A 13,522-nucleotide genomic window follows, 5' to 3' on the forward strand; every position below is an offset into this window, starting at 1 on the left:
TTGACTCCCTCTTTGTGGCAGCCCGAGATCTTGGAACACTGCTATCATGTCACCCCTAGTCCTTTTCATTAAACTAGTCATACCCAATTCCAGCAACTGTTCTTTATATGTTGTAGCCTCCAGTCCCCTGATTATCTTTGTTGCTTTTTTCTGCACTCTTTGAACATTTTTTTACATCATAGTGACCAAAGCTGGATGCAGTATTCCAAGTGTGGCCTTACCAGGGTGTTATAAAGTGATATTAACATTTCATGTGATCTTGATTCTATCCCTGTTAATGCAGCCTGTGTTGGCTTTTTGGCAGCTGCAGCACACTGCTGGCTCATATTTAAGTGATTGTTCACTAGGAGTCCGAGATCCCTCTCTTGATGTTAACTTCTCCAGTTTATTACCACTGACTAGCCATGGTGTCTTCTATTGTGCCATCAATTTTTGCACAAAGCTTCCGATGTTTCCACTGGCGTCTTTTAGTTCTAGGAATTTGTTATCCAGTTATGTGGCAGGGAGTCAAATGCCTTTTTGTAACCAGTGTAAACTACATTCAAATTTTTCTTTCTTCTCTTACAATTTTTCAAAAACATCTTGTCAATTATGGTGTTAGCCTACACTTATTGTAATTCATGAAAGTGCTTTTGGAAAATAATCACCACCACCACAAATGCCTATCCTAGTCCTTGTGAAGGACTCAGTAGGTAAGATAAAAATGCTAAATTAGGGTAAACATCTGGCTGACTATGTGACCAACAATAATAATTTATGTTTATATGCCACCCAATGCCAAACAACTCTGGACAGTTTATAAATGATTGAAAACAGGAAACAACAAAATTAAGAACAAAGTGGAAGAGATAATCTAGATAGAAACAAAGAAAACGAAAAGAGAACTTCAATCATCTTCATCAAATATCCGATCAACTGTTTTAACATTATAGTGCTAGACAAAAATAATTAGAACATGCTTTAGATACAATCTGCAGGATCTCCTCTTATTTAAAGTAGACATGTTCCAGCTTCCTGGGTTTTTTGTTACACTTAAATCGCTTAGAAAGTTACACTTTCTAAAAGAGTATTTCAAGGGTATCATGAATTTAATTTCTTTTTAACAAGAGAAATTTTAAAAATGTATTAACCAAAACATGCTTTTATATCATCTATTTATTTGGGATTCTGTGCCAAACACAGGAAAGACAAACTTTCAGCCAGGTATGGTAGCCCGGGCTGAAAATGTCTTAAGTCTCAGCTTTTTGTAGGGAAGTAGAGCAGGTGGGATAATGACTTTGAGATCCACAGAGTCTGGCCTCCGGAATGGATAAGACTACTTGTACAAAATGTACACAAGTAAATTATATGGGCACATAGCATTCCTCTGTGTCCTTATTAGCTGCTGCTTTGCTTAGCAAGACACTTTGTGCACATACTTTAAATTCAGACTCAGTAACAAATAAATCTAGTATTCCACCCCCATGCTTTTCAACTAATTCATCTTGTATTTGGTAGAAATAAACACTGTGTAGTCAGCACAATGAATGGAAGCAGGGCTTTTTTTCTCATAGAACGCTCAGAACGGAGTTCCGGCACCTTTTTGGATAGAACCTTGTAGGGTAGGCAAGGCGGGTTGTATGACATGTTTGTGTTCCGGCACCTTTTTCTTTTTCAAAAAATCACTAAATGGAAGAGACCTGTGCATTCAGTAAATGACATAAATTTCCTGTCTTGGTAAGAGCTAAAGCATCATTAGCTTAAATTAGTTGGATTTTGTAAACCCAATTGTCAATCTAAAGGCAGCCAATTTGTGCTTTTGAGATAACCTGGTTTCACGACATTATTCTGCCGGTGTGTATGCCTAGTATCAAAAGCTAACAACGCACATTTGTTGTGATGGTGCACATTTTTAAGCATGCTGTCTTAGGATGAAATTTATAAGGGCCTAGAATACCTTCACTGATTAATTTTACACCTTGAAGAAATCCTTTGTTGTTTCAAGCAGTGCTACAACATACATGGCTTAATTTGAATCCCAATTTATTTTCTTCTTACAAAATTCACAGCTGGATCTCAGTATATTAATTCAGAACTTTTATTGTGCAGCCTGATTCATCCCAACAAACATTAGATCTCTACATCTGGTGGAGATCTCTTCAGAAAGTCAAACAATGCATTCTTCACAGACCGTGTATGATAAAGCTTGCCTTTGGACACTGGGATATATCTGCTCTCCCTTTATCCAGCAAATTAAATAAAAACACTGAATACTGTTCTTGGATTTTTATCACCTTTCTAGTAGGCAAAAGACAGCAGCACGTAATTTTCACTGTTTCTGTAGCAACAGACATGGTATGACACGCTAGGCAACTGGCACGTCATGACAATGACAACTGCCTTCGCATGGCCTGACCTAAAGAACATGGAGAAAAGCTTCCGTTAAAAAAGAGGAGATGGCTTAATCCTATACAAAAAAAACCCATCTCCAAAATAAGAGGTACAATGGTGAAAACTGAAAGAGGCTAAACATGCTTCCTTAGCTTGTTAACTCTACAAAGATCTGTGGGGCCCCTCTTCAGCAATACTGGTCATGAGAACTATTACAGCAGGGCACATGGCCCCAGGTTACTATTCTGCTCCAGCACTAGTGGCTGAAACTGCATTATAGAAGCAGTGACAGCAAAGAGGTTTGTTAGTGGCAAGAGCTCTACCTCTTGCAGAGCAGGCTTAGCTCACGTATTCCATCTGCTCCTACCTCTTCAAAGTTGCCTCTTGAAATCTCAAGTCACCCGTTCTATACAAGGCTGCACATTTCTGCTTCAGACTAGTCATTAAGAGAGGTCACGTAAAAAGGAGGCTATTTGACAGCTTTGCTGATGGTCTTCTGCACTTAAACTCCAGCTAATGAAGCCCAAGATCTGCCAAAGTAAGGAACCTGGCAGCTCTATTCAATACTGACAGATTTAAAACCTTGCATAGCTTGACATGGCCCCGAAGACTGGGCCTGGTATGCCCTATTGGGCTTGTGCTCTAATACCGTGAGAATAATTGTACTTTCTCTTGAAATGGAAATATCTTTTTCTGTGCATCATCAATGATTAAGAACTTTAATAAAATTATTAATAATAATTTTTAAAAATCAGCTCCTCTCAGCTGAGTAAAGGAAAGCTGCTTTGCTGGCAGCTCTGAGGTATTATCCTCTCTGGAACTACAGTGACACAGAAGAAGGAAACTGTTGACTAGATTTTGTGTTGAGCCATAGCTACTGATAAGATACACACATTCAGTACTTTTTCCCCTCTGTTTTAGTTCTGAAGGTCTTTTTTCTCCTCAACAATGAAGTGATTGACATGTGGTTTGATGTTTTTTTTTCCTAAAAAAAAGTTCTCCACTTGTACATCCTTCAGAACAGAAACTGGAAAAGCTGCCTGAAAGTAGGCCAAAGGATGTGACGTTTCCATAGAAACCAGTTCACAGCAATCCGTGAGAATCACAAGCACTGGAGGAGTGCTTTCCAGCAGGGAAACGAGCTAGAGGCGGTTATCCCCATTCACCCTCGTCTTTCGCAGGAACCTGCAGGGAAAGAAAGAGGAATTGCAAATTCAGCTAGATGGCCCACTTTAAAAATAGTCAAATATTGGTTAGAATTCTGTTGGGGTATCCGTGCAACAGCAATGAAACTGCTGATTGGGTAAGTTTACCCTGAGACGTAGAAACTTCCTCATTGCCTATCCAACTAAGTTGTTGTGAATATAAAATGGTGAAGCCCTGAGCTCCTTATAAGGGCTAAATACAAAAGTGAAATCAAATGAAAAATAATTATCATATGCTAGGACAGGGGTGTCAAACTCAATTTCATTGAGGGCCGCATCAGCATTGCGGTTGCCCTCAGGGGGCTGGCTGGGTGTGGCCAGGGTGGGTGTGGCCTACTGGGTGGGCGTGGCTAGTGTGTGTGGCCTACTGGGTGGGCGTGGCCAGCTCTACATCGTTCGCATCAAGGGTGCCTATTGGGGCCTGGGCAGGAGTGGGACAGATCTGAGGGTCTCTGGCAGAAGGAGGGTCTCTAGGCCAGGGCCAAGGCAGCGGGGGCTGTTCCCTCACTGTTTCCAGGATGGCTTCACGGGCCGCATGAAACCACTTCGCGGGCCAGATCTGGCCCCCGGGCCTTGTGTTTGACATGTCTGTGCTAGGAGGAAGAAAAAAAAAAGAAACCAGCAGTTTCAGTGGAACATCTAAGTCCCGAATGATAGCTTAGACCAGGGGTAGGCAACCTTGGCTCTTTTATGACTCATGGACTTCAACTCCCAGATTTCCTGAGCCAGCCACGCTGAGGGGAAAGGGAGAGGTTTCCAAGCTGAGCCATGCTGGCTCAGGAATTCTGGGAGTTGAAGTCCATGAGTCATAAAAGAGCCAAGGTTGCCTACCCCTGGCTTAGATGTTCCTCTTCCAAAATCAATAAACTTTTATGGCCTCATACTCGTAAAGGCAGGATGCTTTTGCATTCAATATTAATAGTTCGTTACATTGTTCTCCCATTCTGATAGAACTGACCGCTTTTGGCACTAGAGGTGGTGGAGGGCTTTGAAATGTAACATTTTCTACTGAAAAGAGAGGCAACATCATTTGGGACATTTGGAGTATTAAAAGACAAGTGGGTAGGAGGTACATGGAAGGCTGATTCCATAACATAATGTTCTTCCTTCAAAAAATAAAAAAGGAAAATTCCATCTCAGCCATCTGGATTAATGTTTATTTGGATTCTTTGCAATGATAACTTTATAAAAGTTTAGTTTTTTCCCTTCTCTTATGTGACCACATTGCAAATCTTTGCTGGAAAAAATATAAGGCAACAATCATGCAATAATATAGAAAATATAATAAGGTATCTTGGGCCAAGCACAGTCAGTCAGCCAACACAAACCTGGTACCATATAAGGTCAAAATAACCAACTTTGAAAACAAATATGGAAACCTTAATTACTTCATTGTGGGGGTGTGATGGCTCAGTAAAGATGCTGAGCTTGTCAATTGGAAAGCTGAACAGCCCAAGTTTGAGACTCAAGCACCATGCGACGGGGTGAGCTCCGTTACCTGCCCACCCTAGCATTTTGAAAGGATGCAAATGCAAGCAGATTAGAATAGATACCACTCTGGTAGGAAAGTAACAGCGTTCCATGTTCCATATGACCATGGAAATGTCTTTGGACAATGCTGGCTCTCTTGGCTCAAAAATGGAGATAAGCATCGGCCATAGAGTTGGATGTGACTGGACAGGGAAACCTTTATCTTTACTTTATTAGAATTTGTGTATTATGCAGAGCATCCAAATATGAACATTTAATTTCTACATACTTACCTTCTATCTCGATTGTCAAAATGCTCTGATAGCTGCTCCTGTGATGTCCTGAAATCTTCAAATGGTTGCTGATATCGTGCTTCCAAGGAACCTTCTCTGGCTCTGCCTGTCAAGAGCTGATTTGGGGAATCAGCAGACCTCTCTCGGAAAGGCGATGTTGCAAAGGGATTAATTTCACCATTTTCCTGTTCCAGAATAGAAAGAACAACAACTAAGGAACCTATGATCTCATTTCTACAGAGAGAAAGAAAATTCCATTCAGCCAGGCATTCATTGGATTTTCCTGAGATCTCCCCTTTCAATGCCATGGAAATATAAAGAATTTGATATTACATGTACACACACACTCATTATCATTGAAGAAATTTGTGGAATTTTGTGTAATAGGACAAAACAAATTTAAATATGAATATACTAAGAAATGATATTACAGTTAAAGGGTTTTTTAATCCCCATAGTCCTAAAATGAAAACAAACACAGTTATTCACAATCATTTCATTAAAATACCAATCAACAAGCTAGGTTAACTTCTTTCTAAGGTTTGAAAGCCAGTTTCATTTTGGTGGCCAAGTTAACAGGAAGTTTCGAGAACTTTTTTTTTAAAAAATGAGACCCAAAGCATCGAGTAAATTACAAGATCACTGAAAACACCCATTTCCCCCTATCCAAAGGAAATGCAGTAGCTACAGTTCTTTAAAAAAATCAATATAAGTGTTTGTTACCATGCATAAGCAAATTTATTTGGCTTGCATGTTTACTCTTACATGAAAAAGCCATTCCACTATAGTCCCTGCTGGTAAATTAGCTTGGAGATCCTAGGGGCAAAAGAACTAAAAGTTCTTAAATTCCTGTTTTATTAAATCTTGGTCTAAATCAGCCTATAGAACCTGACAAGTACATCATAGTCCTTCTTTTTTATACTTGGTCTGCAATTCCAACCACTGCATCAAGAGCCACAATGGGGCACAATGGTTAGAATGCAGTACTGCAGTCTAATTCTACTGCCAGCAGTTCGGCAGTTTGATTCTCACCAACTCAAGGTTGACTCAGCCTTCCATTCTTCTGAGTTCGGTAAAATGAGGACCCAGATCTTTGGGGGCAATATGCTGACTCTGTAAACTGCTTAGAAGGGGTGTAAAGCACTGTGAAGTGGTATATAATAAACTATTGCTATTGCTATCCTTAAGTTTGACTAGTTTACTTTAAATACATTTAATGAAACACATTTCATATATATTTAATAACTTCCTGCTCTTATCATAATTACAGTTCAGCAGCAATTGTGAAGGATATATGTGGCCCTAACACATCAGATTGCATATCCTTGATAAAGCAGATCTGAAGCAGAAAGCACATTGTCTAAAGTATACCAGAAAGTATAAACATGCAATGTTCCAAAGAGACACGATATTGTAAGGCTATTGTTGGCACATAGGTTCCTCCCCCCCCCCAAAATCTTAGCCATTCTTGGTTAAGTGTAGATTGATTAATGAGTTTCTTCTTAAAGCTAAAATAACCTTTGTCCTGTTCTATCCAGTTACCACAAAATAGTGGTATTCAAAATTCCTTTGTAAAATAACAACTTACCATGAGAGGAATTATATCTATCTTAACAAGCAAGGAGGCCAATTCCAGATCCTCACTGTAGTTGTTCTTCAGAGGCACAGCCCGATATCCTCAAAGATAACAAAATGAATTATTAGCAGGGAGCAAGTAAGTAGTGTTGAACATTTATAATCTTTATTAGGCCTTTTTTAATCTAATGCTATGTTGAGCTCCCCCCCTTATTGAGCTGGTCATATACACAATGACAGCTGTATGTTTTAGGACCATTTATAAAAAATTTTTCAAAGTCTATTTCTATCTGTATCAACACAATTATCCTTGACCGAAGACCTAGTACTTTCTTCTCATTTACCTGTCTTTAGGCCTTTAACCAAGAAAGTGGCCTGAGCTAAGAAGTTCTGGTCACTGAACATATCTTCTTCATATACCACGAAACGCAGAAAAGCAAAATCAGGATTACTGACATGGAACTGAAAAGTCTTTAGGGTCCAAGCAGGATTCAGACCATTGTCCACTATAGTAAACAAAAGACACCATCAGATATATATGGAATTTATTTGAAAAACAGAAATATAATACTTTAAACAGCAGTGAACTTAAATTATAACCAAGATGTTTTATGATTATTTATCTTCTCTGCTAAGCACAAAATTGTGTTTCAGAATTTAACTTCTAAAGCACCATTTCTGAACCTGATAAGTACATCATAGTCCTTCTCCCTTATACTTAGCCTGGAATACTGCATTCTAACCACTGCAATAAGAGCCATGGTGGTGCAGTTGTTAGAATGCAGTATTGCAGGCTAATTCTGCTGTCTGCCAACTGCCAGCAGTTCGGCAGTTTAATTCTCACCAGCTCAAGGTTGACTCAGCCTTCCATCCTTCCAAGGTTAGTAAAATGAGGGCCCAGATTGGACTTCTGGTTTGGTCGCCAAGACAACTGGAAGAAGCCGGCGCTCCGGCTTTCCAGTCTGACTTCGCTTCGCCCAGCGGCCCTTAAAGGGTTGGAAAGTTGCCCTGGAGGGACAACAAAGAAGGAGGGACACTCCAGGAGCTCAGATCAGGTGGTGGCCGATCAGAGCGGACTGAAGAACCCCTCTGAAAAGGCAGAAGAAAGGCTGCCGGGTGAGCCGAGGCAGCCCATGTCGTTTCCAGCCGGAAGGGAAGCACCACAAAACAGCTGACTGTCAACCGTGCTGAGGCTGGGTGAGCCAGAACTTTCTTTCCTTCTTGTGGATTATAAAACGTTGAGCCCCTGATGGGAAAGAGCTGAAAAGTAAAGACCCCCAGAAGGATTAATTTAAAAGTGGCGGGCAATTACAAAAGGGGAGAGTGTTTTTTAAGAGTATCGGACATTGATAAATAAGCTGAGGAGGACATCTAGTGGTGAAAGAAGAAATGACAGAACTAATAAATAAAAAAGAAGGAAATGGAAAAAATGTTTTTGTAACAATGACCTTGAAGAGACACCTGCAAATAACAGGTGTTGTGAGATTGCAAGGGAAAAGACTTTTTATAGTTACTTCTGTTGACTTTGACTAAACCCAAACAGATACTATTTTGGTTTTAGACTTTGACCTGTAGAATGAGTTCATCAAACATTACTAGACTCTTCTGCACCCTATGTAGGACAATCTAGTCCAACCACACAGGGATCTATTGAAGCAATGTTGCAACGTGAGAAAATAAGCACTGCCCAAAGCGAAACACAGACCTCATTAAAACTGATTCAAGAGATGATGCAAAGAAATCAAGAGAAAAGAAATCATGAAGAGACACAAAAAACCGCAAAGAGACACAAAGTAAACTTAAGACAGTAAGTCAAGAAATCCTGGATATAAAAGCAAAATTTGAAGCTCAAAATCAAATGATAATTAAAAATGAACAAAAAATTCAGAAAGTGGAAGATAAATCAGAGGACATTGATAAAAAGATGTAAATGTTATTACAAGAAAATGAAAAATTATTAGAAGCAAATCAAAACCTAGAGGGGACAATTAAGATCCTAGAAATGGAAAAAGCGGAACGCTATTTGAGATTTCAAAATACCCCTGAGGACAGTGGAGAAAACATAGCAGTGGTGATTATTGACATCCTGGCAGAGGTTCTAAAGGCAGATAGAGGAGAAATTCAAATGGAGGTTGATGAAATATTTTGCCTGAACTCAAGCTATGCAAGAAGAAACAAACCGTCAAGAGAAGTACATGTAAGGTTCATAAAAGAAACGAGAAATGAAGTACTGAGGAAAAGTCAAAGATGAGCCAATACAATATAAAAATAAAGAAATCGTGGTTTTAAAGCATATACCTAAGAGAGTAAGAGATACTTGAAGACACTACCATTTCTTAACTACGAAGCTGATTGTCAAAGGCATAAACGTCAGATGGCTGATGCCAGAAGGCATTTTAATAAATTGGAATAATACAAGATATCGATTGGATTCAGTCAGGAAAGCAGAAAATTTTGAAGTAAGGAATAGAGCAATTCTAGATGAAGGAGTGAAACAAAGACAAGGGGACAGTAAGGAGCAGAAGCAATTGGAAGAGATGACTCAAGGAGCAACTGCACAAATAGGAGAACAGAAAGAGAAAGACGATCAAGAGGGCGAAAGTGAAGGACCTGCCTGAGAACAGAGGATTACTAGATCGACAAGACCTAAATATAAATAATGGAAATGGAAATGGAGAAAGAAAATGGATTTTTTTCAGTGAATATAAATGGACTAAACTCCCCATCAAAAAGAAACAAAGTTTTCAGGAAATTACAGAAATTGAATATAGATATAATTTGTCTGCAAGAAACACATATAAAAGAATAGCACCATAAATTATTGGAATATCCCAAAATTGGGAAACTTTATCACACTTCAGCACATCAGAAAAAAAGAAGGTTCGCTGTATACATTAAAGAGACAATAGATTCTAAATTGGTATATTCGGATAAAGAAGGAAGAATCTTAATGGTAGAAATATATCTGCATCAAAAGCAAACACTGTTTGTGGCAATTTATGCACCAAACAACAATCAAGAAAATTTTTATAAAAACCTACACAGAAAAATAATAGAAACGGAGTATCAAAATATTTGTTTAGTAGGAGATTTTAACGCAATAGTAGATGGAAAAATTGACTATAAAAACAATAAAACAGGAAAAGCTGGAAGAGGAAAAATACCCAGGACATTTTTTGATATAGCAGAGGAAATTGGAATCCAAGATGTCTGGAGGGAAATCAACCCACAAAAACTACAATACACCTTTTATTCAAACAGCCAAAAATTTTGGTCAAGAATCGATATGATTTGGATGACCGCTGATGTGAGGATGAATATACAGGATATTGAGATAGAAATAGGCACGTGGGCAGACCATAATCCCCTGAAAGTGACTTGGAAAGGAATTCAAAAAAGATGAAGATGGACTTTAAATTAATCTATATTAAAAAAAGAGAATTTTTAGAGCTAGTAAAAAAAGAAATGGATTTTTTTTCCAAAGAAAATAAAAAAGAAGATACAACATTAAAAAATGTATGGGATACAGCTAAAGTGTACTTTAGAGGCATAGCTATAACATATATGGCAAAGAAAAATAAACAGAGAAGACAGCAATATGTACTACTGAAAGAAAAATTTGGAAAGTTAGAATCAGAACTGCAAAGAAATCCACAAAAAAGACTTTGAGAAGAGAAATGGACATAATAAAACATAAATTAAATCTATTAGACTCAGAAAAACTGGCAGAACAGATAAAGAGAGCAAAACAGATTTTTTTTGAAAATGCCAATAAACCAGGAAGATGGTTAGCTTATAAACTTAAACAACAGAAAGAGAAGAAAATGATACATAACTTACTAGATGGGAAAGGCCATTTACAATTTAAAAATGAAGAAATAAAAAAGATAATCAAGGAATACTACAAGGAACTGTACAATAAAGAGGAAACTTCCAAGAGAAAGAATTGTTAAATATCCGGAAGAAAATAATCTTCCAAAAATTCCAGAGACATTTAAAACTATGTTAGAAGAAAGGATTAATATTAATATATGTATGTAAGAGAAAAACTAATAAAATCTTTAAAAAAAAAAAACGAGGACCCAGATTATTGGGGGCAATATGCTGACTCTGTAAAAGGCTTAGAGAGGGCTGTAAAGCACTGTGAAGCGGTATATAAGTTATTGATATTATATTTAAGAGACAAAGATTAATAGTATTTTGAAGTAAATCTGGATGAATTCAGTCAGTATTATTCAAAGTATAATTGAAGCAATAGGTTGATTATGTGAAAAGGTAAAAACAAATGGACATCCCTTCTAACATGATGATAATCTTTCCAAAAGGATACCATGAGAAATTACTACAGGCAGAACTGGACAGGGACAAAACCACTTTGAGTGGGACCTTCCTTTGGTTTGGTTCTTCTTCCATGAGCCTAGGCAATCTTTCTATTTATCTTATATTATTCAAGACAATGGGAGAAATCACTGCACTAGTTTCCATTAGAGGTGAGAGGATTACAATGACTGAAAACGTGCAGCTGGGTCTTATTGTCTAGAGCAGGGGTAGGCAACCTCGGCTCTTTTATGACTCATGGACTATGAGTCTAAAGGGAGAGGTTTTCCAAGCTGAGCTATGCTGACTCAGGAATTCTGGGAGTTGAAGTCCATGAGTCATAAAAGAGCCGAGGTTGCCTACCCCTGCTCTAGAGCATAAGAATTCCTGATGAGCGAAGACTCCAAGCCTGTCCCTGGATGTGTGTTTCAGACTGAGACAGTTTTAAAGTTAAGTTTCTATCCCTCACTAAAACTGCTTTTTTATTGGGGGGAAAGCAATGTAACTGCCTAAGAAGTTACGAACTAAGAAGTTCTGGTGGTTGAACATTTTTATTTTATTTATTTTAATTCCATTTATATCCCGCCCTTCTCCGAAGACTCAGGGCGGCTTACAAGCTTAGCAGTAGCTTTCATTCTATGTATATGGCTGCTTATTAGGGCTTTCACACACACCCCAAGCGGCATTATTACAAAGTCAGCTTGATTGCCCCCAACAATCTGAGTCCTCATTTTGCCTACCTCGGAAGGATGGAAGGCTGAGTCAACCTTGAGCCTGGTGGGATACGAACCTGCACTAATTGCAGGCAGCTGGTGTTACTTAAGGAGGCATTAGCCAACTGCTCCACCAAGGCTCCTTATATCTTCTTCATATACCACAAAATGTAGATTAGTGAAGTTAAGACTACCAGTTGTGTTCATGGCTGAGCAGGAACCCTAATTTTGATCTTTCAGGCCCAAATCCCATGTGACCCAACTATGGCACACCGTCTCTCAAATGTAGTTAAGTAGAAAAGGCAGGAGTTGACACATTTACTGCAGCTATTGTCAACATACTTCACCAGCTGCTTTTCTCATTTCTCATTCTCAGAGGATAGAATGAAAGACTCCACTGTCTTATTACAAAGAAAGACACCAGTTACAAAGATTTACTTTCTTTATTTGTTGGCTAGGGCTATATAAACTTATTCCTTAAATTTGTGGATTTCTTTCCCAATATGCAATCTAAATTTGAATTAGCATAAACATCTTGGTTAACTAAAGGGAAATAACTGTTTAAAAACATCCACCTCTGGAATAAAAAAACCAGGCTGCAGTTAAAATGGTTTATACCTGATGTACACGGATTTAAATGGAGGTAAGCATTCACACTTTTAAGGAAATCAGATTTATATGGCATTAGAAATTTAAAAAGAACAACTCTAAAAATGGCAAGAAACATAAGCTAATAGAAAAGTTATATATTATCTTTAACGTATTAGGTTATTTTTCCCCAAAAAAGATATCTTAAAAGATATCTTCATTCTAAGAAAATATTTCAGCTTTTTACTGCATACTGAATAAATGAAAATACTACATTTTATATTTGGAAACACAAAAAGTTGTGGTGGCTACAAAACACAGAAACTTCTAAAAAGTTTTAGACAAATTAACAAAGGGTAAAAGCTTGCTAGTCAATACATATTACCATTATTATTGAAAGCTGGATACACGCAAGTGTCATTCACTATGATAAAGAAGCAGGAAAAAACTACAGCACTGTTGTAATACTGTAAGACCTCTTTGAAGGAGATGGGTGGTTTGGAAATATGAAAAATAAATAAAATAAAATAATACATAATATCCTGCTTCTGGAATTCCCATAACGAGTGGTTGACCACTATTGAAATGAATTGTTAGTCTTCTTTACTTTTGTGTCTCATCGTACTAAGTTTCTCTTTTGCTTATATTGTAAAATCTGTGCAGATTTTTAGATTCCTTTATTACATAGTCTAATTAGTAATTGCAAGCCAATATCCTGGCAACAGATGATTCCTGAAGGCGGAATCTTTATAAAGGAACACACATAACCAGAACAAGTGCTACTTAACAACAACAATAACACCAACAATAGCATATATACTTTTAGTCACTTCATGATTGGACTTTTTTACAAATCTGAAAAGTTCAATTGTTGATTAGACAAGAAGGACAGGATTAATGAAGAACAGGATTTGATATTTTTTTTTTAAAAAACTAGCCTAAGAGATAAAGAATCCAAACTCATAAAACCTAAATGCAAACAAGTTCCATT

The 13,522-nt window shown here is 37.8% G+C and overlaps 1 protein-coding gene across 5 annotated transcripts in view; it reads right to left on the bottom strand.

Moving 5' to 3' along the window:
* Positions 1-1,258: 1,258 nt before the first annotated feature.
* Positions 1,259-13,522, bottom strand: part of PLCG1 (phospholipase C gamma 1) — a 97,398-nt gene continuing 85,134 nt past the window's right edge. For 4 of the 5 annotated variants that reach the window (XM_083358798.1, XM_083358797.1, XM_083358796.1 and 1 more), the window contains 4 exons: positions 7,258-7,419; positions 6,927-7,015; positions 5,339-5,523; positions 1,259-3,555 (listed from right to left, as the gene is read on the bottom strand). In XM_083358798.1, coding sequence (XP_083214924.1) covers positions 3,513-3,555; positions 5,339-5,523; positions 6,927-7,015; positions 7,258-7,419 — 479 coding nt within the window. In that variant the 3' untranslated portion in view covers positions 1,259-3,512. Of the gene's footprint in view, positions 3,556-5,338; positions 5,524-6,926; positions 7,016-7,257; positions 7,420-13,522 lie in introns of those variants that run through there. The other variant, XR_014492022.1, reaches the window with a different exon arrangement.

This window comes from Vipera ursinii (assembly GCF_947247035.1).
Source record: "Vipera ursinii genome assembly, chromosome: 3".
NCBI classification, from domain to species: domain Eukaryota; kingdom Metazoa; phylum Chordata; class Lepidosauria; order Squamata; family Viperidae; genus Vipera; species Vipera ursinii.